The 26,367-nt window shown below is 59.8% G+C and overlaps 1 protein-coding gene across 1 annotated transcript in view; it reads right to left on the reverse strand.

The window, feature by feature from the left end:
- SBF1 (SET binding factor 1) overlaps positions 1-24,739 on the reverse strand; it is a 45,721-nt gene extending 20,982 nt beyond the window's left edge. Inside the window, exons 1-22 of the mRNA XM_021384430.1 lie at positions 24,695-24,739; positions 21,712-21,918; positions 15,795-15,932; positions 15,535-15,663; positions 13,316-13,426; positions 10,486-10,591; positions 9,271-9,403; positions 8,733-8,841; positions 7,206-7,319; positions 6,332-6,409; positions 5,900-6,013; positions 5,120-5,248; positions 4,874-4,972; positions 4,078-4,282; positions 3,167-3,279; positions 2,628-2,777; positions 2,446-2,514; positions 1,641-1,799; positions 1,182-1,441; positions 758-930; positions 511-584; positions 221-416 (exon numbers count right to left, since the gene is read on the reverse strand). Of these exons, the coding sequence (XP_021240105.1) occupies positions 221-416; positions 511-584; positions 758-930; positions 1,182-1,441; positions 1,641-1,799; positions 2,446-2,514; positions 2,628-2,777; positions 3,167-3,279; positions 4,078-4,282; positions 4,874-4,972; positions 5,120-5,248; positions 5,900-6,013; positions 6,332-6,409; positions 7,206-7,319; positions 8,733-8,841; positions 9,271-9,403; positions 10,486-10,591; positions 13,316-13,426; positions 15,535-15,663; positions 15,795-15,932; positions 21,712-21,918; positions 24,695-24,739 (2,911 nt within the window). The remainder of the gene's footprint in view (positions 1-220; positions 417-510; positions 585-757; positions 931-1,181; positions 1,442-1,640; positions 1,800-2,445; positions 2,515-2,627; positions 2,778-3,166; positions 3,280-4,077; positions 4,283-4,873; positions 4,973-5,119; positions 5,249-5,899; positions 6,014-6,331; positions 6,410-7,205; positions 7,320-8,732; positions 8,842-9,270; positions 9,404-10,485; positions 10,592-13,315; positions 13,427-15,534; positions 15,664-15,794; positions 15,933-21,711; positions 21,919-24,694) is intronic.

Raw genomic sequence — 26,367 nt, forward strand, 5'->3', positions numbered from 1 at the left:
TTGGATGGGTCCTTATAGATGACAGAGCCATAGAACAGTTGGGTTGGAAAGGACCCCAAAGCCCCCGGCCGGAGCTGTGGTCTTGCTCCCAAGGCCCTCAGAGGTGACTCCTGCAGCAAGGTGAGCTGCAGCCACTGCCCCAGGACAGCTTCTGGCCACCTCCTCCCCAGACACCACCAGCCCATGAAGACAGAAGACGCGGTGCACGCATGACCCTTACCCAGGGGGTCTGTGGGAGTGCCTTTGAAGATGATGCGGTACGTGGTGAGGAAGATGGCTCCTTCCGCAGGGAGGAGAGGTGGACCACCGATATTCCCCCCGGCGGCCTCCTCCCGCCCGTCGGGCATGAGGTACACGCGCAGCCCCTCCATCACGCACTCCTCACCCACCAACAGGTTGGGGCGCAGCAGCTTTGGCTACAGGGGTGTAAAGTGAGGAGTTTAAGCCCCTGCAGACTGGAAGAACAGCACCAGAACCTTCCCCCCAAACCGCCGCACGTCAGGTCAGTACCTTCTGGATGGGAGGAAGCCTCTTGCTCTCCCTGTGCACGGCATCCAGTGTCTCTATGTGCATCTGCACGATATCTGTGGACAAACATGTGGTCAGAGACCACGAGCTCTCCCACAAACCACCCGGGCTCCACCTCTTGGCATCCCCACTGCCTCTTCCAGAGCCCTTCCCTGCATAGCCCTCCAATTACAACCCCCGGTGGAACCACATGGCCGCCCACCCCCAGCAGCGCTGCGGGGCCCATTACCAGGGATCATGACGTGCAGCCCCTTCAGGTGCTCGTTGGTGACGCCGCTCTCCGTGCAGACTTTGTCCACGAAGCGGTTGATGAACCGCACCACGTAGTTGGCCACGTCAGAGCTCTCGGCGTCCTCGAATCCACTTTCCGTGTCGTAGCTCTCGGCCACGCTGCCAGCGATGCTGCCATGCAGGAGAGAGCAGTTGGCTCAGAGTGCACCTCTCACTGCCATAACCCAGAGCAGGAGGGGCAGAGCTCAAGGGAGCTCCCACTCTTGAGATGAACCCAAACCCAAAGGAGCTTCCCATCCCGCCCTGGGCAGTGCGACCTTCACCAATCCCGACTCGAGGCCAAATAATCTGGATGCTCCAAGGAGCCCCACTCCCCAGACTGGGCTGCTCCGCTCCCCCTGCTGCCCTCCAGCCCTCCTGACCTGTTGGTGACAAAGCTGTTGCTGACGCTCTCCACATCCCCCAGCCCGGAGCTGCGCAGCAGGCGGTTCTTGCTGGTGTCGAGAGGCAGCAGCAGGTAGCTCATGCGGTTGGCGTAGTGGATGGCCTGGCTGAAAACTGTGCTCTCCTCCTTTTGGATCAGCTCCTGCTGCTTCTCTCGGCTCATGGTGGGCCACAGCCTCAGCTGCTCTGATGCTATCTCGAGGGCAGACCTGGCTTCCTGGGGCTCCTCTGTGCTCTCCTGAAGGAGGTGGAAGGAATGTCAGGGGTCTGCATGGACAGGAGAGCTGCCAGCCTTCACGTCCTGCTCCCACAGGGCTCTCCCAGCACCAGGATGCAGTCCCTCGGGCTGCTTGCAGCATCCCACCCATCCCATGGACCTAAGGGGAGAGCTGCCCCCGTGCAGCTGCTCTGCAGGAACCCTGCTGCCACCGCCTCACCTCGTCCACGTGGTTCTCCTCGTTGCTGTCCAGGTACAAGGCTCGGATGTGGTTCTGCACGTCACTGTAGAACATAGCTTCCCAGAACTGGATGTTGGTCCACACCACGTGCTCCTGCACGCAGCTGTAGGCAAACTGCGTGATGCCTGGGCTCAGTTTCTGAGGAAGCAGAAGATAGATAGAAGAGTTTTATCTGAACGTGGCCCTTGTGCCAGCCTCTCCTGTCCAGCTCGTCCTTGCTCTCTCCTGCTGCTGGGAAAGGCAGCGTGCCCTTGGACAGGCAGGAGGGACACCAGCACCACAGCTCCTCCAAGCAGTCCTTGCAAACACTTCTCAGGTTTGCTCAGCACCTACCCTGGGCCCAGCAGAGCCTCATGCTACAGATGCTTTTTGGGAGGCAGAATCTTACCAAGCATTGCAATGGGCTGCTCGGGGCTGTGGTGGAGTCCCCATCCCTGCAGACATTCAAGGGATGTGCAGACATGAGCTCTAAGGGACATGGTTTCGTGATGGGACTTGGAAGGTCAGCTTGGTGGTTGGACTTGATAATACAGAAGGGTTTTTCTAACCTAGATGATTCTGTGATCTTGGCCCAGATACAAGAGAGCATCCCCAGTTCTAAGCAGCTTTTCCCCAGGTGTTTCAGCTTGGCCAAGCTCGTGTGTGGCTGGAAGCTACTGGGCAGGATTCCGTGCTCCAAGAAGCACCGAGGGGACAATCTGCCCCTAACCCAGTCTCTGCAGCCTCCGAGGAGTTCTGAGGCTGCGAGGGCTGCACCAGACACCAGGACACTGCAGATACTCACTCGGCAGAAAGCGGTGACCAGCGGCAGGAGCGCAGCTGCAATCCCATGCTCGTCCATGGCCGTGCAGTCCTGGGGAAAAGAGCCGAGCTTACAGGAGGATCCATCCACTGCAGGATGCCCAGGTCTGCTCCCACCCCTGCCCCACGCTGTCTCCCACACTGGGTGACGCTCTCCTTCCCTACCTGCAAGCAGCAGTTCATCATGCGGACGATGAAGTCGAACTGCTGGTGGTCCAGCACGGCGCGGTTCTGCTGCACGTGCAGGTTCAGCTCCTGGGTCAGGCAGTGCCGGGCAGCTCGGCCTTTCATGGCACGCAGCACAGCAGGGAATAACTGCAGGGAAAGATGAGGCCCGGATGAGCTCCTGACGTCAGGGTCAGCCCCTAAGGAGAGGTGCAGGAGGGATACCCTGCTCTGGCTGTGTTGGCTGTCACACACTGGCACAAAGCAGTATGTCCCACAGCATCTGGGCAGCTGCAGCACAGCCCCTGAGCTCCGGGCTCAGCCACCTCCACAGGACAAACCCCCCGGGCGATGCTGCTGCAGTGGGGTGAGCAGCCACAAGCCCAGGGACGTAGAGGAACAGCGCTCAGAGAACACGTGGGCATGGGAACAGAGCTGCCTGGCAGAGATTTGGATGCAGGCGAGCAATGCCATGGAGGAGAAGCAAAGAACCCTCACCACCAGCTGCTGGCTGTCTGCTCCTCGGGAGCCCTCCTCACCTTTTTGGCTTCTAACATCTTGTTCTCGAAGACATAGGAGATGCAGTTCCGAACCACCTCCAGGCGGCGGGCGCTGTTGGCCAGGGCGTTGCCGTTACGCTCCATGATGGCAGCTGGAGAGAGAAACGACGCAGTTCAGGCAGGGCAGGGGTCTCAGCCCAGGGGGTGGAGGAATGGGTGCCCCGATGCTCTGCATGGACGGCGCAGTGGGAGGACACTGAAGGGACTTCAGCTGTCCCCTCGTGCTGGCTGATGGGAGCTGAGGGACCTCTGAGCAGCCAGAGGGGAGAGGTGAATGGGGACAGGTTGGGGCTGAGCTGCTGCAAAGGCGCTCTGCAGAGAAGGACTTGGGGGTCCTGGTGGCCAACAGGCTGACCAATGGTCAACCACACGTTGACCACGAGCCAGCAGTGTGCTCTGGTGGCCCAGAAGACCAATGGGAGCCCAGGGTGCATTGCAGAGCGTGGCCAGCAGGACAGGGAGGTGCTCCTGACCTCTGCTCTGCCCTAGGATGGGGCACAGCCACAGCACTGCACCCAGTGTGGGGCTCCCCAGTTCCAGGCTGACTGAGAACTGCTGGAGAGAGCCCAGTGGGTGGTACAGAGATGGTGGGGGCCTGGAGCACCTCCTGATGGGGACAGGCTGAGAGCCCCGGGGCTGTGCAGCTGGTGGAGAGAAGGCTTGAGGGGGTCTGAGCAGTGCTGATGGTATCTGAAGGGTGGGGGTCAGGAGGAGGGGGCTGGGCTCTGTTCAGCAGAGGTCTGCAATTCTGTGATTCTCTGATGTTGCCTGCGTGGGACCCTCTGATGTGCTGCACCATAAACACGAGCACAGCCCCCCTGGAGCTGGGGATGCTGCAGTGAAGCTCCTCCCTCACACGCTGGGCTCCTCAGGGCACGACGCACACGTACCGATGGGGGGACCCGAGGGCACCATGCACTTCTTCTCCGCCTTCACAGCTGGAGGGGCCGTCTGCAGCTTGGCTGTGGCCTGGTCGATGATCCACTGCACCGTGCCCTCATCCAGACGGGGGAAGGGTTTCTGGTGCAGGCGCAGGTGACAGCCTTCCGTGGGCTTCTGCACCTTGTGCATGGTCACGGCGGGGTATGGGTTCTCCTGGCACAGCAAAAACAGTTTCTTTTCAGCCCCGTGGAAGTCGTGCGTCCTCCCGCAGCCTCTCAGGGGCATCTCTCAGAAGCCTCTGCTTCTCTCCTCTCCCAGCCTCGCTTTGCAGTCCCCAGAATCTCACAGTGCTGAGGGCAGGGTGTCTGCTCACAGCACCATTGCACTGTGCTCTCAGGAGCAGCGAGGACAGTGCGCTGAGAGCACAGCAAAGAGCAAAAAGCCCTCAGGAGCTCAGGACTGGGATGGCCAAGGGCACTGCAGGCACTGCTCTGCTTCCAGGCCCCTGCTGGCCCATCCTGGGCCAGGCAGCACGTGCAGCAGCTGCTCCAGAACAAGGGAAGGAAGGCCCTGATGCCCAGACCACCAAAAACAGGAACACCTCCATTCAGGAAGCACGGGAGAGGCTGAGGCCAGGCAGACACCCTGGGGTCCAGCAGCAGTTTCCTTTACAGTGTACTGAGTGCTGTGGGATTGCTTCCAGCACGTTATGGTAACATAAATGGAGGGTGGACAGATGGACGTGGGATCTCAGCCAGCTTCTCCCAGCCCTCCCATCAGAGCAGGTTCCCCTCCTGCACTCACATTTTTGTAAAGCTTCTCCGCCAGCTCCTTGATGTGCCGCAATATTTTCTGCTTGTTCCCCTCTTCTGCACGCATGCGCTTCACTTCGTAAGCAACAAGCTGGAAGAAGAGACGGGTGAGAAGAGCAGCTGCCTGCTGGGCAGGATCCAGCATCCTACAATTCCCTGGCTCCATCCCCAGCAGCCTCCATCCCCAGCAGCCCCCAGCCCCATCCTCAGCAGCCCCCAGCCCCGGAGGAGCTCTCACCTCATCGAACAGGTCGATGGAGCGGTACGGGGCGCCCCGCTCGGTCACGAAGCCAGCGAAGGCCATGCCCTCCAGCACCTTGGTGAGGAAGTCATCCTCCGTCAGCCCCCTCTGCCCGAGGAAGGCTGCCTGCAAGAGGGAAGCACGGTGCCATCAGTGCTGCGTGGGTGCCACAATGCAGGACAGGAGCTGATGCCGTGGTCACGCTGAGCTCGCGTCCCTCTGCTCCCATTGCCTTCTGCTGTGTAAGGGCTCCTCCACAGAACCCCAACACCTCCCATGTTTTCCCCCTCTCCTGCCTTGGCTTTGCCAACAGCCCCAAGGCGCTGCTGCTTCCTCTCCCTGAGTCTTGTTTCCTGTCCCCACGGCCCAGGCCGGGAGACACACAGCTCCAGCTGCGCTGCGCTCGGGCATAAACAGGGAAATGGCATCTGACCCACAGGGCCTTGGGACACTCGAGGACAAACAAGGGATGCAGGTGGACCTGGCAGTGGTGCAGAAGTCACCTGCTGGAAGCACAGGACTTCACTCCCAGACACAGCCAGTTTTGTGCAACCCTTTCCAAGCATTAACTCCCCCTGACCTCAGTGCAACCCGCTTCAAAAAGAGTCATCCCAGGGCAGTGTGAAGAGCTGATCTGCAGTGTGGCCATGAGGCCTTGGAGCGGAGAAGCTGCAGGAGTGTGTCCCTGCTCTGTGCTGGCCCCTTCCCACTGCTCTGCCCCGGCTCAGCACCATGGCTGGGAGCAGGGCCAGGCCCATGCCCACGTCCCAGCCGTACCTTGTGGAAGCGGATGACCGGCTCAGGATGGATGCGGATGATGTGCAGACACCAGCGATAGCCCTGCAGCAGCTGTGCAAACAAGCGGAGGAAGACAGCTCGGATCTCCTTGTCCTGCACAGAAGGGTGGACAGGGCGGTCAGAAGGACAAAGGGCTCACGGGGCAAAGGGATCCCAACCACGTGTCAGGATCAGCCTCTGCAGTGCAGGGCAGGAAACTCGAGGAGCTTCCAAGGAATAGAGGAGGTGGTAGATAGTTCCCCAGTGCTCTCCCCTTCCCAGCATCCCTGAGACCACATGCATGCAGGAAGGAGCTCTCGTAGCCCTGCGGCCACTTGTGAAGTCCCCATCCCAGAGCAGGTGCTGGGTGCCCAGCAAAGATGGCAGCCTCGTGCCCGGGCTCTCTGCTCCTCAGGGCCCCGTTTCACCCACCTGCATTTTGAGAGATGAAGCAGAAATTGTAGAAGGGGGGAATGCCAGATCTGCCACCTCCAGCTCTGGGTCCAAGACCTGCAGACAGGGCACAAGGCACACTCAGGCCGTAAGGATCTGTACTCACAGTTGGGAAACACGAATGCATTTCCCAAAAGCTCAGCAGGACCCACAGATGAGTTCTGAGGGGCCCAGGGACAGTCTGACAGCAATCCACAGCTATGGGAAAGACTTCTGCCATGCCAGGGGCTGCCTGGCACAGAGTGCTGAGGCCCTGACACAGCCTGCCCTGAGAGTAGCATGGGTGCCCCATCCCTGGGGGTGCCTGAGGCCACGGATGGGGCCCTGGGCAGCCTGAGCTGGTGGGGGGCACCCAGCCCATGGCAGCAGTGGGGCTGGGGGGGGCCTTCGCAGTCTCTTCCCACCAACCATTCTACGATTCTATGGTTCTGATTCTCTCCAGCTGCTGTTTGGCTGCACTGTCCAGGCACCCGCTCTGCAGGGCCAGCAGCCTGGGAACGCACTCACAGCCAGCAAAGAAGCTCCAGGGCTGCAGCTGCTTCCTGCCCAAGGGCTGGAATCCAGCCACCTGATTCCCAGAAACCTTTGGCAGATGAACCCTCCAGCACAGCCATGTATCAGAGACCATCATGGCCAGTAGGGTGACCATGAGCCAGCAGTGTGCCCTGGTGGCCCAGAAGGCCAATGGGACCCCGGGGTGCACTGCACAGAGTGCGGCCAGCAGGGCAGGGAGGTGCTCCTGCCCTTCTGCTCTGCCCTGGGGAGGGCACAGCTGGAGCACTGTGCCCAGTGCTGAGCTTCCCAGTTTAAGACAGGCAGGGAACTGCTGGGAGAGCCCAGCTGTGGCACTTACCATGGAGAGGGCTTCACGGGTCTGCTGCAGGAGAGGCTCAGGGAGCAGGGAGATGTGCACACACTCAGGGACGTTCACTGTGCCCCCATCCAGGTCTGCTATAACGACGTCCAGCTGGAAGGGGTGAGACAGGCATGAGACGAGGCCAAGCCACTGCCCACCACCTCCTGCTGGCAATGGCGAGCTAACAGGGAAATAACCCAGCCAAGGAGAGGGGAACGTGGGGGAACACCAGTCTGTCTCCTCTCTGCCCACTGCAAGCTCAAGCATTCCAGCCCTCAGCAGCTATTTTCTCTTATCCATTAAATATGCAAACACTTGCATTACATGAACTGTAAGGGGTTCCCATCACTGGCTGCAATGGAGACCACAAGCTGGGTGAGACCTCACAGGGAACACACTGACACCAGCCCCAGCACAGACGCCGTCCTGCTTCACCAGAACGGCACCGTTCAGTTTGCTCAGAAGGTTGCACAAAAGCTTGTTTCAGTTTAGACCAGGCTCATTATGCTTTGATTACATTCAGTTTCTACACTGAAGTCTGTCAGGCTGAAGTGCCAACACAGCCTCTTGGACCAGTGCTGCCAGCTGAGCTTCAAAATCAAACCCTCAGTTAACCCAGCCACTGCAGTGTAGAATGGAGATTGGATCCAGGTGGAGCAGCCCCAGCCAGCCCCACGTGGCTGTCTGGACCACAGCCCAAGCTGGCAGCCAGCATGGCACCATGAGCATGAGCTGAGAGCCTGGCTGCTGCCTCAAGCAGGGCTTGGGATGTGGCTGCTCGCAGCAGGACAGGTTTGGGGCTGAGCTGCTGCAAAAGAGCTCTGCAGAGAAAGACCTGGGGGTCCTGGTGGGCAGCAGGCTGACCATGAGCCAGCAGTGTGCTCTGGTGGCCCAGAAGGCCAATGGGACCCTGGGGTGCGCTGCACAGAGCGTGGCCAGCAGGGCAGGGAGGTGCTCCTGACCTCTGCTCTGCCCTAGGAGAGGGCACAGGCACAGCACTGCACCTAGTGCGGGGCTCCCCAGTTCCAGGCTGACTGGGAACTGCTGGAGAAAGCCCAGTGCAGGATGTAGAGATGGTGGGGGCCTGGAGCACCTCCTGATGGGGACAGGCTGAGAGCCCCGGAGCTGTGCAGCTGGGGAAGAGAAGGCTGAGGGGGTCTGAGCAGTGCTGATGGGTATCTGAAGGGCAGGGGTCAGGAGGAGGGGGCTGGGCTCTGTCCAGTGGTGCCCAGTGCCAGGACAAGGGTCAGCGGGCACAGACTGGAGCCCAGGGAGTTGTGTGTGAGCGTGAGGAAGAGCTGTGTGCTGTGACGGTGGCAGAGCCCTGGCACAGCTGCCCAGAGAGGTGGGGAATCTCCTTCTCTGCAGAGATCCCAACCCGCTGGGATGCTCTGCATGCAGCTGCTGCAGGGAACTGCTTGGGGGGTTGCACTGGAGGGGCTGCAGAGGGTCCCTTCCAGCCCCCGTGGCTCTGGGGTTCTGTGATCCTGCTGCTTCCCCTGCTGCCAGCTCACGGGGTCTCACCAGCTCCTGTGTCTCCGACTGGAAGATGGAGTGGACTCCGATAATGAAGGGTGTCGGCGTGCTCAGTACCTCCAGGAGCTGCGCAGGCAGGATGGGTACATACGTGAAACTGCAACAAGAGCAGAGCATCGCTGCAGCCAGCCAAGCCCTGCCGGGCACAATGCCCCTGTCCCCTGCCCTCCGGGGGAAGCACAGCCCAGCACCGTGCCCACAGCGCTCCCCTAGTCACCAGTGTACCCTTCCAACCCCACCATTCTATCACTCAGTGGCTCTATGATCTGTAAGGTCCCTTCCAACCCAGCCACTCTACGGCTCAATGATTCTGCGAGATGTGCAGTGGCACACAGAGAGGGCTGCAGGGAAGGAGCTCTGAGAGCAGCCACGTGCACCCTTCACAGTGCCCGCGTTGCTGCGACTGCCCTGCACCAGCAATGAGTACAGTGCAGATAATTACTGCCCGGCTAATTATGGAGAAAGGGGTGGTCGACAGCCCAGGTAGTGCCCCAGCTCAGTCTGGGGTTTGAGGCTTTTCTCTCACCTGTACTTGAGGGGGAACATAAGTGCAAGGAGAGCCCGGCAGGCATCGGTGAGCCGCTGGTAGCTGCTGGAGAGAAACAGGATCTTGTGCTCAGTGAGCGCCGCGCAGAAAAGGTACAGCACATTGGTGATGCCTGGGGAAAAAGGAGAGAGTAACGCTCAGAAAGGGGGTTCCCCTCCTGTGCTCCAGCACAGACTCTCACACCCCGCTCCTCATCTCTGCATTCTGCACAGAAGAGGAGCTGACACCCTCCAGGGGGGCACCCATGGAGCCCCATCCCTTGGAAAAGCACTCGGGAGCTCAGCGAGGCTGCAAGGCCTCCCAGCAGAGGCATGAGGACATGGGCAGCTGGAGAGGAGACCTCTGGGGAGACCTCACTGTAGCCCTCAGTGCCTGAAGGAGCTGACAAAGAAGAGGAGGAGGGCATGGACACAGAGCGATGGGACACGGTGGAATGGCTTTACACTGGAATAGGGGAAATTGGGGTCAGATGTGGGGAAATCTTTAACCCAGTGGTGGTGTGGCCCTGGCACTCCTGCCCAGAGCTGTGGCTGCCCCATCCCTGGAGATGCCTGAGGCCATGGATGGGGCCCTGGGCAGTCTGAGCTGTGGGGGGGGAGCACCCAGCCCACGGCATGGGGGGGCTGAGGGGTCCCTTCCAACCCAACCACTCCATGGCTCCATGATCTATAAGGCCCCTTCCAATCCAACCATTCTATGATCCCATAATCTATAAGGTCCTTTTCCACCCAACCACTCTATGGCTCTATCATGTAGAAGGTCCCTTCCAACCCAACCTTTCTACGATCCTATGATCTATAAAGACCCTTCCAACCCAACTACTCTATGGTTCTGTGACCTATAAGGTCCCTTCCAACCCAACCATTCCATGGCTCAATGATCTATAAGCTCTCTTCCAACCCAACCATTCTATGATCCTATGATCTACAAGGACCCTTTCCACTCAACTACTCTACGGCTCAGTGATCTATTAGGTTCCTTTCAACCCAGGTCACGCTGTGATTCAGTGATTCTACCACCTCTGCCCCTGCTCACTGCTGGTGCACTGCTGCTCCCATCCCATCCCGTGCAGGAGGGCACAGCCTGGGGATCTCTCTCCAATGCTGTGCAGTTGGAGCCGAGCTCTGAGCTGACAGCCCTGGGCTGCTTTTGGCACTGGACCCACAGGGAAGGAGGCGTGGGGAGAAGTCTCACCGAGCTGCCGGAAGAGCAGAGCCACACTGCAGCTGCTGACGGGAAGCGAGTCGTTGATGGGCGTCTGGATCACCTGCCTGTCCCCTGCGCCCAGCGAGATCGTCCGCTGCAAGAGAACGTGGGAGGTGACGAGGTGGCACCCAGCGAGGGGCCAGCACAAGCCCTGACGGACCCAGGACCACAGTGTCCGAGGAGCAGCCCAGGTGCTGCGTGCCCCTGGTACAGGGCTGGGGCACAGCGGGCACGGCCTCATCTCTTCTTCTCTAGGGCAATTTTTCTCCAAACCACAGCACTGGGATGCCTGCAGGTCCCCGGCCTCTCTCCAGAGACACGAGGGCAGCACCGGCTCAATGAGCGCCTCTCCGGGGCCGCGCTGCTCTGCAGTAGGTTTGGCCACGTGCCCCATCTCCCTGCTCAGCCCCGTGGGCCCAGGGGGCTGCTCCCAAAAGGCTTCTGGCCGGGCAGAGCCAGCACCCTGAGCTGTACCCGAGCAGCAAGCCGGGTCTCCTAACCATGGGGAGGCAATGCCATGGGGCAAGAATCAGCCCCGTGGATGCGGCAGCACCTGAGCTGCTTGCACGACCCTTTGACAGGAGGAAGAGAGGGGGCTAACGAGGACACAGACCCCAGAAAGAAAAGGTGTGCGTACCACTGCTTCGTCGTCCGCGTCAGGCTGAGATAGAGACAGACAAAGATAGCACAGTCGGTTAGAAAGGCACAAACGCAGCCGGACGAGGGGAGACAAAGGCACGAAGCGGGAAGCAGCGCTCTCGGAGGAGGAGAGGTGCACACAAGGCAAAGCAAAGCAGCCACCACCACACTGAGAAAGAGCGTTCGGACACAGCGGGAGCAAGAGGGAAAGCACAGGGAGGGGAGTGCCACCGACGCAGCGTCCTCCCCGCAGCGTGCTGTGCGTCCCCGTGGCACAGACGGATCCTGGCAGAACAGGGAGGTGACAAATGGCAGTGCCCGAAGCACAGCTCACTGCCTTCCTCCTGCTGCGGGCGGGCTCCAGCTGGGAGGAACCAGATCTGGGGGAGGATGTTGTTGGGTGCCCGCACCCAGCCTGGCACGGCTCACCTGCTTCTTCAATGGTGTGACTGGCAGCCCAGCCCCAGGGCCGGCACCGCTCCGGTCAGCCCGAGCGCATCACCTGCGCCCGGCACAAAGCGCCCAAACCAAGAGCCTGCATGGGGATGGGGAGCACAACCCCCCCTCAGGGTCCCAGGGCTCGGCGGTGGGGAGAGCCTCTGCCTGCAGGCACGGAGCCGCGGTGCTGCCGGGCTCCTTCCCCCGGGTGCTGGGGAATCGGGCGCTGCCTTTGGCTGAGTGCAAGGATGCGTGCCACATCCACAGCTGCTTTCCAAGTGCCAGCGTGGCTGAACAGCTCCGGGGGGCTGTGCTGCTGCCTTCAAATGTTTCCTGTGAGAAGATCTGCCTGGGCGCTGCCCACTTCTCCCATCTCCATCACTCACCCACCTGCTGCTCTCCTGGAGCAGGAGCTCCTCACCAGAACCAGAAGCTACCAACCTCATCTTGTGCCTTATTTTCCAAGAGCCAGGTTTGATATCTAAGTGAGAACTCGTCTGCTGTGCTGCTTTAATGTTTAACGCTCAGAAAGCCTGGGGAGTTTGGACAGAGGGGTGTGAAAAAGCATAAATGTCTTTCGGATGGGAGCTCACTCGGTTCTGCTCCTCTGTTTTAGGACTACTTGAACACCATAACACATGCCATTAGTTCCCAGTGCTCAGAAGACACGGCCAAAGTTTCATCAATTTCTCTGTGCCCCAAATGTTCTTCCTATCCAGGACTGTGCTCAAAACTCGGGACAGCAGGCATGAAAGGAAGAATAGAACCGTCACGATTCGCTTTGAAAGAGCACTGAGACCCGGGGGGGTGCGATGTGAAGCCAGCTCTGGCCTCAGCATTTTTCTTCTGTGTTGTTTTTCCAAAGGGACACACACGGGCAGCAGGCACGGCGGGGATGGGCGGGAGGTTGGAAGAGACCATCTTAGAGGTCTTCTCCAACCTCAGTGATTCTGTGGTTCCATTAGAGGAGTACAGTGGCCAAATCCACGGAGATAGCTAGGACATGCCTTGGAATGGTTTCAGATCTCAATTTAATTTGCAAAAGGGAGCTGGTTAAATACGATGTTTACCACAATTCCAAATCAACTAGCAATATCGCTCGCCAGAGGAGGAGACGGTTTACTTCAACATCACTAATAAACCCGTGTAAGCCACTAATTACTCGGGCACTATTTCACATCACTACGTTTCTCTGTTACAGGGATAGCAGCTGGCAGGAGCTGGGGGCAAGGCAGGCTGTCCAACCAGCAAGCGTGGGCTCTGCTTGGCCAGCATCCCTGGAGCTGGCACGCATGTCCTGCACCCGCCGATGCGGAGCAGCGCTCTGTGCGCTCGGATGGGCTCGAGCAGAGCAGCGAGACCCCTCCAAAGCAGAGAGACCACGGAGCACAGCAGGGGTTTGCACAGCATCAACTGATCTACGCAGCTTCTGCGGGGAGCAGGGGGGCCGGGACAAAGCTGCTGACCCACGGCGAGGTGCTCTCAGCCACCCCAGGAGCTGAGCTGCTCCAGCTGATGGAGCTGTGTTGTTCTGCTCTGCGGCACTCGGGAAGGTGCTGCCTGCACGAGCCAGGCCTTGCCGACAGCAGAGCCTGCAGCAGCCCCCCAGCAGCCGGTGCAGTGAGCTGCTGCCTGCAGGCGGGGCAGGCAGGCAGGAGCAGAACGCAGCCACGCAGCATGGCCCTGCCCCACGCCACAGGGCCGGGGTCGAGGCAGTGCAGGGAAGTTGGGGGGCACCCACCTGGGCTCCACCAGTGATGGGGATGGTGCACGTCAGCAGGTTCCCAATGACATTCTCCAGGGACACGCTCAGCCCGTCCACGTAGATGGTGTAGATCAAGCCCAGGCTGTTCTGCAAGAGGGAAGCACAGAGCAGCTGAGCATCGCTGCAGGAAGCGGTCGCCTCCTGGCCCCCAGCAGCACCACCCTGCCCAGCGCCTGTCCCCAGGCAGGAGCACAGCCCACGGCTCCTGAGTGCAGTGCTCGAGGTCTTCCCTCCGACCTCTCCTCCTGAGCCCTTCCCAGCAGGGATGGGGCACGCAGCATGCACTCTGTTTGCCTCCACACAGCAGCACCGACCCTCCCTGCCATCCCCATCGGGTCAGCGTGAGCAGAGGGGCACTCCTCCAGCACTGCTGGGCCCTGCAGGTCTGCGCCAGGTCTCACTCAAAGCCTCAAACACAGGACAGGAAGGAAGCAGCCCCGTTTCTCCCTGAGGGCTGGGCACTGATCCCTCTGCACTGGGAGCCAGCATCGGCTCCAGCACAGGATGCATCACGGGGCAGTGTCCAGCAGCACGTCCTCTGGGACACGGGTCAGCTGCAGGAACACCTGGATCAATCAGGAATTTGAGGAATCTGTCCTCAAGGCACCTTCTGTTTTTTCTCTTCAAACCATCTCCCAGCATCAGCAAGGAATCACAGCATCACACAATCATTCAGGTTCAGGAAAAAACCTCTGAGATGCCCCAGTCTGACCCCAACCCATCCCCACCGTGCCCACTGAACCCAAGTGTCCTGCGCTGGTGAGGTAACACGAGCTGCAAACCATCGCCGTGCAGGGAACAAACAACCACCTATCAGCCAACATAGGCCCAACTTATGTTCAGACACCTCCCTGTAACCCCCAGCATCAGTATGAGCTTTAGGATGGAGGGATGGAGCACAGCCCTGCCAAAAAGGCCCTGCGTGGGGGGACAGGTAGGGCAGCACCATGAGACAGCACCGTGCCCTCACAGCCCAGAAAGCCAACCACACCCTGGGTGCATCCACAGCAGCGCGGCCAGCAGGGCCAGGGAGGGGATCTGCCCCTCTGCTCTGCGCTGGGAGACCTCACCTGGAGCACTGCATCCACATGGGGAGTGCTCAGCACAGGAGAGATATGGAGCTGGTGGAGCGCATCCAGGGCAGGGCCACAAACAGGGGCCCAGGGACGGAAAGAGGGGGGATTTAGACTGGATCTAAGGAGCAAGGTCTTTGTGCTGAGAGCAGTGAGGCACTGAGGTTTGCCCAGAGAGGTGGTGCTGCCCCGTCCCTGCAGACAGCCACGCTCAGGGGACGGGGTTCTGAGGTGTGGGGGTCCCTGCTCACTGCAGGGAGTGGGACTAGGAAGGTCCCCTCCAACTCAGTGGGCACAGTGGGGCTGGGTTGGGATTGGACTCGATGATCCTAGAGGTCTTTTCCAACCTGAATAGTTCTATGATTCTCTCATCTCCAGCCCCCACCTGGATGTGCTCCTTGGCACGCTGCTCCAGCTCCCAGTGCCTGAGCTGGGGTGGGAGCAGCCGCCCCTATGGGATGTCCCTTTGGCATTCTGCAAAGCCCAAAGTTTGCAGCTTTAGGCTGAAGGATGGGGCATCCTGTGAAGCCTGATGCTTGTTTGTAACAGCTCTAGGCTGAAGAATGGGGCAACACTGTTCACTGACAGTCGTTCCCACTCTGGTGGTGGCTGAATGCCCTGATGGAACACCCCATGCTGAGGCAGGCTGAAAGCAAGAGCTCCACGCCCAGGGCAGCTGCCCAGAAGTAATACCCCACAGTGGGAGGGAAACAAGGATGGGAAGAAGCATGATGGAGACGTCCCCCTCCAGTCGGGGTGCTCACCCAGCACCCAGGTTAGCGGCGAGCCTGCAGTACGTGCCAGATGGACTCCTGCTTTGGATCCCTTGGACCACGAGCAGTGGTGCAAGGCAGCAGGTGCCACCTGCGAGCAGCCCGTGCCCTCCCACAGCTGTCACAGCCCCATAACGCAGCGAGTTTGAAGAAAACAAAGGTGGCAAAGAAAAAGGTCCCCAAAGGAACGGGCTGTTCTTCACGGGTGTTGCATTCACAGAATTGGGTGGTGGTGCCGTTCTGCGGTGTTGGGCACGGAGCTGGCCCCGTGCTGGGCTCCCAGCTGCTCCCAGCACTGCCCGCTCTGTGCTGGGGCTGCTCTCTGCCTCCCCTTGCCCCGTGCACTCACCCTGAACACCTCGGCGTGGTCCAGACGTGACACCAGCACAAGGCTCTTGGGAGCAAAGAGCTGCGCCGGTTGGACGGGAGACGTCGACTCCTCTTCCTCCTCCTCTCCATTCCTGGGGTGGCTTTGAGGCTGCGGAGACACAGAGATCAGCCCCAGCTCAGGGACACACACCCTTCCCGATCCCAAATCCCGGGTTCTTCCACCAAAGGGGACACCCGGAGCAGCCCCTGGCCCCCTCCACAGCCCCGTGCCCGCTGTACCTGCGCGCTCTCCACGGCCTCCCAGAAGGTGAAGCAGGCGCAGTAGTGCCGCTCCGAGTTGATGTCGGTCAGCACGGCCACGAAGAAGGTGGGGGGGTTCCTCTCGGTGAACAGCTGCCAACCGCTGGGCTGGCAGAACTGTGAGACAGGGCAGGGAACGGGGTCAGCGGTGGGGCCGGGGCCACGCATTGCCCCGTGCCCATCCATCGCTGCTGGAAGTGTAGGGCTGGGGGAGGGCTAAAGCAGCGGTGTGATTGCAACCTTATTTCTCTTAAATCCCAAGCGCAGCCCCGCGCCAGCCTCGGGGAGTCGAGTTAACCCAGCCCACAGCACGGCGCGATGCTCCGGGAGGTGGCACCCCTCGCGCTGCCAACGCGGCCCTGCAGCGCTTCGCTGCTTCCTGGGGGCTTCCCAAGGGCCCGTGGGTAATTCCAGCCCCAGAACTCCTCACGTGGCTTCCAAATCTCAAGGGATTTTCCTGCCCTTCCCCTTCTCAGCATCCGCCACTGGGCTGGCGAGCGCTGGAAAATTCCCCGACGTTCTCGGGACCTCCATGGAAAGAGCAGGAAAACGCAGCGGTTTCTGAGTGCAGGGTGACTTCAGCAGAAGGAAGGCTGGGAACAGGGCAGCGGGGTCGGGCTGGCCCAAACTCCGGCTCCAGCCCTCACTGAGTGGAGCAGTTTCTAACCTACTGCAGTTCTCCAAACTCTGGCCGCTCTCCGTGCCCCGTAACCACACTCTGAGTGCATGGACACGCTCTACAACATACATCCACCTCCTCTGCCGTGCAGCACGGGGCAGCCCCTCTGCCCCAAGCCTGGAGCGCTGCGTGGGGTTGTTGTGGCCCAAGTGTCACACTCCTCATTTGGTCTCATTGAGTGCTACACAACCTAGCCAGCTCCTCCTACCAAACCATCACAGAATCTCTGCAGTTGGAAGGGACCCACAGGGATTGCAGAGTCCAACTCCGGGTTCCACGCAGGACAACCCAAACCCAAACCCTATGTCTGAGAGCGCTGTCCAAACGCTCCCTGAGCTCTGTCATCCTGGGGCCGTGTCCACCACCCTGGGGAGGCTGTTCCATGCCCACCGCCCCCTGGTGCAGAACCTTTCCCTAACCCCCACCTGGCCTTCCCCTGACGCAGTCCCATGCCTTCAGGAAGGATAAGCGATGATTCAGGGCTCTTCCTGAATGATGGGGACAGCTCTGTGGAAGATAATTGCAGTGTTCCCAGAACCAGTCCCGCAGAACTGTGGTGCTCTGCACCTTACTGGAGGCTCCACAGTTAGAGGGAGACAAAGCTGCTGATCCCCAGGGAGAATGAAAGGCCCTGGTGATCCGATCTGAGGGAGTGGGATGGGTCAGTCTGGAGCAGAGGGGGCTCAGGGAGACCTCAGCACGCTCTCTCACTGCTGAAAGGAGGTTGAAGGGGGGGGGGTTGGTCTCTGCTCCCAGCAAACAGCAATAGGATGAGAGGGGATGGGCTCACGTTGTGCTGGGGAGGGTCAGGCTGGATCTTAAGAAACAGTTCTTCTCTGAAAGGTCCCTTCCAACTCAAACCATTCCATGATTCCATGAAGGTCCTTCCAACTCAAACCATGAAGGTCCCTTCCAATCCAAATCATTCTGTGATTCTATGAAGATCCCTTCCAACCCAAACCATTCTATCATCCTATGAAGATCCCTTCCAACTCAAACTGTTACATGGCACCATGAAGGTCCCTTCCAATCCAAATCATTCTATGATTCCATGAAGGCCCCTTCCAACTCAAACTGTTCTATGGCACCATGAAGGTTCCTTCCAACTCAAACCATTCCATGATTCCATGAAGGTCCTTCTAACTTGAACCGTTCTGTGATTCCATGAAGGTCCCTTCCACTCCAAATCATTCTATGATTCCATGAAGGTCCCTTCCAACTCAAACCATTCTGTGATTCCATGGTCCCTTCCAATCCAAATCATTCTATGAATCCATGAAGGTCCTTCTAACTCCAACCATTCCATGAAGGTCCCTTCCAACCCAAACCATTCTGTGACTCTATGAAGGTCCCTTCCAACTCAATCCAAATGATTCTATGATCCTATGAAGGTCCCTTCCAACTCAAGCCACTCTATGGCACCATGAAGGTCCCTTCCAACTCAAACCATTCCATGATTCCATGAAGGTCCTTCTAACTCGAACCATTCTGTGATTCCATGAAGGTCCCTTCCAACCCAAGCCATTCTGTGATTCTGTGACTGTATGGCCTCCAGGCTGCAGTGTCAGCATTGCTGAGGTTGGGACGTGCCCAGTGGGCACTGTGCTGGTCAGCAGGGTGCAGCAGCCACCCAGGAGAGGGAGCACACATGGGAAGCCCCGCGCTGTGCAAAGCAAACCTGCATGATCCTGCTGCAGATCGACGTACACACAAAGGCCACAGGCAGCAGAGGAGGAACTGCACCGACACATACACCGGAGCAGGAGGAACCAGCAGGCACAGCACTCTGTGACAGCCCTACAACCTCCAGCACCAGCAGCAACCCTTGCTGGGGGATAGCACGCTTTGCTGGTGCAGCACTGGGAGCAGTGAAGGTTCTCGGTCCCAGCCCAAAGCTGCACCAGCACCCACGCACCGTGCTCCCGGCTCGGGGTCGGCTGTCCTCAGCTGCAGGGCAGGAGCAATGCTCCCGAAGCCAGAAGTGCTCACGTCCTGTGTCTGCAGAGGAGCTTCCACCGAAAAACCACAAAGACTTCTGTTTGGAAATGCCCTCAGTGAGCAGGCGCAGAAGCTACGACGCCAGACATCGCTCTCCTTGCATGAGCCATTCAGCGCCGATGTGACCGCACCGCACAAGCCCCTCACAGCAGGGTCGGCCCAATGCTCCCAAATTGCCTTGGTTTCAGCCCAAAAGCTGCGCACCCAGAAGGGCTTCTGACGACCGAGGAACGCCTCGGAGCCACCCAGCAGCTCCCAGCGGGACGAGGCTGCCGTGGTTTAGATTCCACGGATTTTTTGGCTGGATGATTCGACCCTTGGGAAAAAAAGCGCAGCTTTCCTCTTCCTTGGAACGATTCCCGAGTGCCCTCCAGACAACAAGGAAGCACGAAGCCGAAAAATAATATCTATTTTTTGCCTCGGACAAAGTAAATAGCAAAGTCCAGAACTGCGCTGGAATTGTGGTGAGTGTGAGACAGAGGAAGGGTTCACCACTGCTGCTCTGACGGCGCATCGTGCTCCCCGCTGGGTGCACTGCAGTGCAGCGGCCACACGGCACCTGGAGGAGGCAGGGGACGAGGACAGGGACCGAGAGACACGTCCAGTTCTGATCTTCTCTGCTCACTGAGCTGCTTGCTCCTGGCAGGAGCTCGCTGGCAGCTGTCTCTTGCAAATGCCAGCAGTGCCCAGCGGTTTCCAGGTAAGCATGAGGAGAGGTGATGGCCTCAAGGTGTGCCAGGGGAGGGTCAGGTTGGATATTAGGCAGCATTTCTTCTCTGAAAGAGCGGTCAGCACTGGCACAGGCTGCCCAGGGCAATGGGGGAGTCCCTGTCCCTGGTGGTGGTGAAGGAATGTGGAGATGTGGCACTTGGGGACACGGCCAGTGGGCATAATGGAATGGGTCCACGGTTGGACTGGATGATCTTGGAGGTCTTTTCCGATCTGAACGATTCCACAATTCTATGATTCCAGGAGCTCTGGAGGGCGTGCATGGGGCGTCCTATCAGCCTCACACAGTCACAGCCAACGTGGAGGTCCTCCAGCACCAGCACACGTGGGATGATGGAGACGGTGGCCAGCTCTGAAGGAGGCCATGAAAGGCTGGAAGTGGCCAAGGACAGATGTCCTGTTTGCTGCCACAAACCCACAGCACAGGGGGTCAGAGGAGGAGCCCGGGCTCTGTCCAGTGGTGCCCAGCACCAGGACAAGGGTCAGCGGGCACAGGGAGTTCTGTCTGAATGTGAGGAAGAACTCTGTGCTGTGAGGGTGGCAGAGCCCTGGCACAGCTGCCCAGAGAGGTGGGGGAGTCTCCTTCTCTGCAGAGATCCAAGCACACCGGGACGCTCTGCATGCAGCTGCTGCTGGGAACTGCTGGGGGGGTTGGGGTTGCACTGGGGGGGCTGCACAGGTCCCTTTCAGCCTCCACGGCTCTGGGATTCTTTGATTCTGTGACCATGACACAACATCAGCACTGGCCATCGCACGGCAGCCCTGACAGCCAGGAGGAAATGAGCTGAAAACAGGTGGTTACCGTACCTCTGGCACGCAGCATTGCTTCCTCTTTCTGAACCCTGCGCCCCGTAATGCTGAGCAGTGAGCTCAGAGCACTGGCCCATCCTGTCTGCTCCACGGGCCCGGGTGGTTCCCCTGTGAATGGGTGCAATCCCCACTGCCCTATGGGGCCCTGTGCTGTGTGGGCGAGCTGTGGCCGTGTCCCGTGGGCCCTGGGGAGCGGGGATTGCTGCTCTGCGTGTGCTGCAAGGCCTTTGGTGGGGAGCACAGCTCCGTCGTGGGGTTGGTATCCAAAATATTGGCTCCTCTGCGCTGGAAATCCCTATTATGGTAAATATTTGCAGAAGATAACCTCCTCCCTCTCAGAGTGCCTGCCCTCATCTCTCTATGACCCTGGCTTCTGGAGAGCTGGTGCCTTGTAAGAAAGGAATCCTCCATGGGCTCTGCACTGCCCGGCCACTGCGGAGCCCCGGGTGCAGGCGTGGGCAGGGCTGGGGCACAGCAGCGTTGTTTTGCTTTTTGGCAAAGTGTGTTCTCCAGCGACTTCCACTTAAACGGTGCCTTTCGAGTTGTGCTTTCTAGAAATTTGGGAGCCCGGTTGCCATTCTGACTAGTTCTGTGCTCTAAGGAAACACACTCCCAGGGTCAAGCTCTCCATGCAGTGAAGTACCAAGGACAGACTGGGATGGGGACCGGGTGCACCACCCACTTCTGCACCAGGAACCCATAACTGAGCGGTGCGGCCCCAGCACTGCTGCCCAGAGCTGTGGCTGCCCCATCCCTGGAGGTGCCCAAGGCCACGGATGGAGCCCTGGGCAGCCTGAGCTGGGGGGTCACTTCCAACCCAACCGTTCTATCATTCTATAGTTCCATGACTGTCCTGGCCAGCACAAAAGCTGCTTGGAGATCACGGCCGTACTCAGCACATCCTGCATGTCCTCCCTGGAGCAGCGAGGCGCTGCCTCTGTGGCACTCAGGGCAGCAAAAAGGGCTGCAGGTGGCATTTCCACACCCCCACACCCCTCCAGGCACGGGGGGCTCCTGGCAGCACCACCCCCCAGTGCTGCAGGCATGGGGTCGGCTGCGGGAACGGGTGCCCCTGGAAGCAGGAGCAGCAGAGTGAGGGAACCACAAAACAGAAAGGCCCTGAGATTATCAGGGTCACAAGGCAGCACAGCGCCCTCTGAAACCCCACTTGTCCTCATGTTTCGCGCCGTGCTTCAGCCAGAAACAGGGAAGATCCACGGAGGGGAAGAGGAGCACGGAGCCTCGCGAGGTCGGAGCCCACGCTGCTGTCCTCCAGAGCGGGGAGAGATGCAGCAGGGAAAGATTTTCCAAGAACTTCTGTTCAAACTTAGAAACGGAGAACAATCCTCTTATCCTTGATTCGTTAAAAGCCGGTTTGCGAAGAACCCACGCGGTGCCAAATCGAGCTGGGTGTGCCGCTTTCTGGGTACGACGGCCCAGCAGCGGGCGCAGCCTCAAAGGGCCGTAAGGCAGCGGGAGAACGCGGCTGGAGGGTGGGGAAAGGATGCCAGCCCCCCCTCGGTACGCAGATGTGAGCAAAGCACACCCAGGCCTGCAGCAGGGCGAGCCCCCACAGAGGAGCTGCAGCAACAGAGGGGCTTGCGGGGGGGGCTGTGGCAGGGACGAGTGGGTCCTCACCCCCCTGCTCAGAGCCAGGGGTCCCGAGGGTGGCAGACTCACCAGCTCGATGCCTTGAGGAAAGGGGTTGTCCTCCCAGTCCTTCTCGGGGAAGCGCTGCAGGATCTGTCCCTGGCCATCCCCGCTCCCTGTGGGAACAAGAAGGGGATTAGGGGCTGGAGCTGCGCGCCCGGCCACGGCAGGACCGACCTCGGCCCCTTGCCCTCGCCCTGGCACAGTGATGGGGTGAGCACACGGCTCGCACGCTCGCTGTCAGCAGGTGTCCCATCCAGCAAAGCAAAAGTGCGGCAGCGCTCTGGCCAAGTGTAACGTGGAAGTTTCCTTCCTTCTGCTCCTTATCTCCAGCGTGGCTCTTGACATTTCCCCGAACAATGGAACCAAGCTGCTCGGTGGGTTTTTTTGTTTTTTTTTGAGCTCCCCTGGGGCTCGCAGCTGCCCCATGGCTTCACATCCTGAAACCCAGACCGCTGCCAAAGGGCGCTGCCCACGCCTTCCCCTGGCTGGGTCGAACCCCAGCAAAGTGAGCAGCCCCCAAGTCACACCCTGTCCACGCTGCCCCAGAGCACAGAGACGGGGATGTCAGGGATGGAGCCAGCGCTGCTGGTGGCTCCTGGGGCAGCAAACCCCCACCGAGACCCTCGTAACCCACACTGTGCTCATGGGGGTTTGGCTGTGAGGCTGACAAAGTGCTTTGGTGCTGGCCACGATCTCCTTGCTACGGAGCTATGCACTCTGCTGCAGCACGGAGCCGGATGATGGCAATGAGAACCCCGGGGCTCTGCTCCTGTACAGCTCCTGCACAACCCTTGCGGAAGGGATGGCTGCTGCCAGGAGATCTGCATTGCTGCAAGGCCCGAACTCTGCCCTGTGCTGAGGGTAGGGACATCCCTGACCTCTGCAGGAGGAGCCTGGTGGGGGGGTGCGTGCCTCAGGAGGGATATTTTCGGCAGCCAGCCCCGGCTCCACCGCCCCACTCACCACCGGGCGGCCACAGCTGAATTTAGCAGGAGGCAGCAGCAGGAGGGATGCCACTTTTAGTCCAAAAGGACCAAAATGGAAAGGTCAGTGCCAAATTAGCAGGAAAACGGCGCTGAGAATCACGTCGGTCGAACCCTGCGCCCAAAGTCAGCTCCGGTGGCCATGCAGGGAGCCCAGAGAATGTGCACTGACGCCAGGACACAGTGCAATGCTGCTGCTGCCACACCCCTCCTCCTGACCCCCACCCTTCAGATACCCATCAGCACTGCTCAGACTCCCTCAGCCTTCTCTCCTCCAGCTGCACAGCCCCGGGACTCTCAGCCTGTCCCCATCAGGAGGTGCTCCAGGCCCCCACCATCTCTGCACCCCACACTGGGCTCTCTCCAGCAGTTCCCAGTCTGCCTGGAACTGGGGAGCCCTGCACTGGGCGCAGTGCTGTGGCTGTGCCCCCCGCCAGGGCAGAGCAGAGGGCAGGAGCACCTCCCTGCCCTGCTGGCCACACTCTGCAATGCACTCTGGGGTCCCATTGGCCTTCTGGGCCATCGGGAGACCCAGGTCCTCCTCTGCAGTTTCCTTCCAGCAGCTCAGCCCCATTGCTTAGAAATCCCTGTGCCAAGTGCACCCTGACATCAGCTGCCATCAGTATCGAGCCAGCCTGGCCCCAACCAACTAAGCCACCCCCTGCTTTCATAGAACCACAGAACCACTAAGGTCGAAAAAGACCCCTGCGACCACCAAGCCCAACCCCATCCCACCCCCCACCATGCCCACTAAGCCACGTCCCCAAGTGCCACATCCCCCACAGCTCTTCCACGCTTTGCTCGGTGACCACCGGCGGAGCCCGATCCCCGCTTCCCACCGCGCTGCTGCTCCTATGGGGCTGCCCCACAAGCGCGTCCCTTCCTCGACGCGTGCGTGTGCCGGGCACCGGTGCAGCTGCCGTGCTCTGCTCCTTCCTTCCTGCCCCTTGGTGAGGTCGGGGGGATGGATGGTGACACCTGGTCACCGCTGCCGGGGCGGCCCGGGTGGCCGGGGTTCACGTCAGCCTATATCGGGAAAGTTTATGAGATCTTATCACAGTACAGGAAACTCTAAATAAGCAAAAAGTTAAACATTCGGCTGACGCACCACAAGCAGTGACCTTAACCCCCAGGCAGGCAGCTCTGGCACGCCGGGGATAGTGGGGACACTGGGGACAGTGGGGACACTGCTGCCTGGGGAATCGAAAGCAGCGGGGAGACCTCACTGCAGCCTTAGTGCCTGAAGGAGCTGACACGCAGGAGGAGAGCGGCTTGGTACATGGGCAGAGAGCGACGGGACACGGGGAATGGCTTTAAACCAACAGAGCAGAGGTGGAGGTGCTGGGCAGGATGAGGGCAGCAGGCAAGGAGATGCGGTTCTGCCGCCACTCCGTGGTTCTGTGATCTTTAAGGACCCTTCCAACCCCGCCATACTGTGTCTGTGTGATCTTCGAGGACCCTTCCAACCCAACCCAACCATCCCACAGCTCTGTGATCTTTCAGGACTTTCCCAACCTAAGGCATCCTATGGTTCTACGACCCTCAAAGTCCCTTTCAATACAACCACTCCTGCGATCTTTAAGGACTCTCCCAACCCAACCACTCTATGCTTCTGCCATCTTTAAGGACCCTTCCAACCATTCAACAGTTCTGTGATTGTAAGGAGTGCTCAAGGTGGCTGGGATTGAAAGCCCACGGCACTGAGCTGCTGCGATGAAGTTAGGAATGATGCAAAGAGCAGAGGATGCAGCAGAGCTGCAGGGAATGGCACAACCCTGAGCTGACCTACGTGCATGAGCCCACCATGAGACAGGCAGCAAGGAGCTCCCCGGCTCCTGCTGCTGGGGCACGCACAGGAGAGCAGCACAAGGCTGCAAAAGCACAGGGCTCAACGCATCCCCGTGCACAGCAAGGGTGGCACGTCACGCAAGCAGCACGGCTCCCATCCCAAAGCCACAGAACCACGGAACGGCTGGGTTGGAAAGGTCCTTCAAGATCACAGAACTATGGAATCTCAACCGGCTCACGTCCAGCTCCTCGCCCACCAGGACCCGACCCATGGAGTCAGCCATCACGCGCCAAGCCAGCGCTGACTCTCATTTCCCCTGCTTTGCCGTCATGCCTCAACCCAAAGGAGTGGTTCTGCGGGCAGACAACCTGTCCCCAGCCCCGTCCTTCTCACTTCTGTTTTTCAGCAGGAAGCACCTTTGAGGTCTGTCCCAGTCACACAGCCTTCGTGTGGAGGCTTTTGCGTTCACTCCACAAGCTTCCCACAAGAAGAGGGGATTGGCCACACCAAGCGGATGGGATGGGGATGGGGATGGGGATGGGCACTGTGGCTCACTGGGGTCAGCACACCAGGCAGCCAGGGTGCTGCGGTCCATGGGAATCTGCTTCTCCTTCCAGGAGAGCAGGAAGAAGCTTAGGGGGGATTTGTAAAGCTGTGCAGAAAGAGAATGGGGCAGAGAGAGGGGATGCAGAGCTCAGCTCAGGCACACGCCCGAGGTGGGCTCAGGTGGGACAGTGAGCTCAAAGATCCAGTTTCTGACTTCCAAACCCTGCCCCGAGCCCTGCTCCTTCCTCAGCGCCCGCTCACCGCGCTGCCGGGGCCTGTTCAGGGGCAGCAACAAGATGGAATCACAGAATCGTTCAGGTTGGAAAAGACCTCTCAGCTCATCAGTCCAACCCCAACCCATCCCCACCATGCCCACTAACCACGTCCCCAGGTGCCACATCCTCATGGTTCTTGAACACCACCGGGGCTGGGGACACCCCACTGCCCCGGGCAGCCCGTGACAGAGCCTGACGGCGCATTCAGAGAAGAAACTCTCCCTAATATCCAACCCTGCACACCCTGAGCTTTGCAAGACCATGGAGCAGCGAGAGTGCTGTCCCTCCCACTTGGCAGGGGGATGCCCCAGCACAGCGGATGTCCCTGGGGTGAGCTCCGTGCCCCCCATCACAACCACGTCCCCCGTGGGCAGCGCGCACCCGGCCCTGTCAAAGCCACCGCGCCGCAGGGCACAGCCGCGCTGGGACAACACGGCGAGTGTCTGCTCCCAGACAATGGCACCACTGTTCCCTCGTTACATATTTATGACACAAGCACGAAGAATAGCTTTTCTATGGGGGAGCACAAAAGGGCTGTGTGCGGTGCTGGAGCTGCCCGCTGCGCCCTGCCCCTGGGGGGGAAGCCCGCCCGCACCCCACATCCCCAGCACGTCCCCAGCATGGTGCTCTGGGAGCCAAGTGCTCGCTGCTGCGGGCATCGGCCGGACCCGTGCTGTCCTGAGCTGCTGCTGTCTCTGTCCATACAGGGGACAGCCAAACCCTGGGTCACAGCAACCCCCCAACCATCAGTATGAGCTTTAGGATGGAGGGATGGAGCACAGCCCTGCCAAAAAGGCCCTGCGTGGGGGGACAGGTGGGGCAGCACCATGAGACAGCACCGTGCCCTTGCAGCCCAAAGAGCCAACCACACCCTGGGTGCATCCACAGCAGCACGGCCAGCAGGGCCAGGGAGGGGATCTGCCCCTCTGCTCTGCGTGGGAGACCTCACCTGGAGCACTGCTTCCACATGGGGAGTGCCCAGCACAGGAGAGACATGGAGCTGGTGGAGTGCATCCAGGGCAGGGCCACAAACAGGGGCCCAGGGATGGAACAGCTCCCGACAAGGACAGGCTGAGAGCTGGAGCTGTGC

This window comes from Numida meleagris, chromosome 1 (assembly GCF_002078875.1).
Source record: "Numida meleagris isolate 19003 breed g44 Domestic line chromosome 1, NumMel1.0, whole genome shotgun sequence".
NCBI lineage: Eukaryota > Metazoa > Chordata > Aves > Galliformes > Numididae > Numida > Numida meleagris.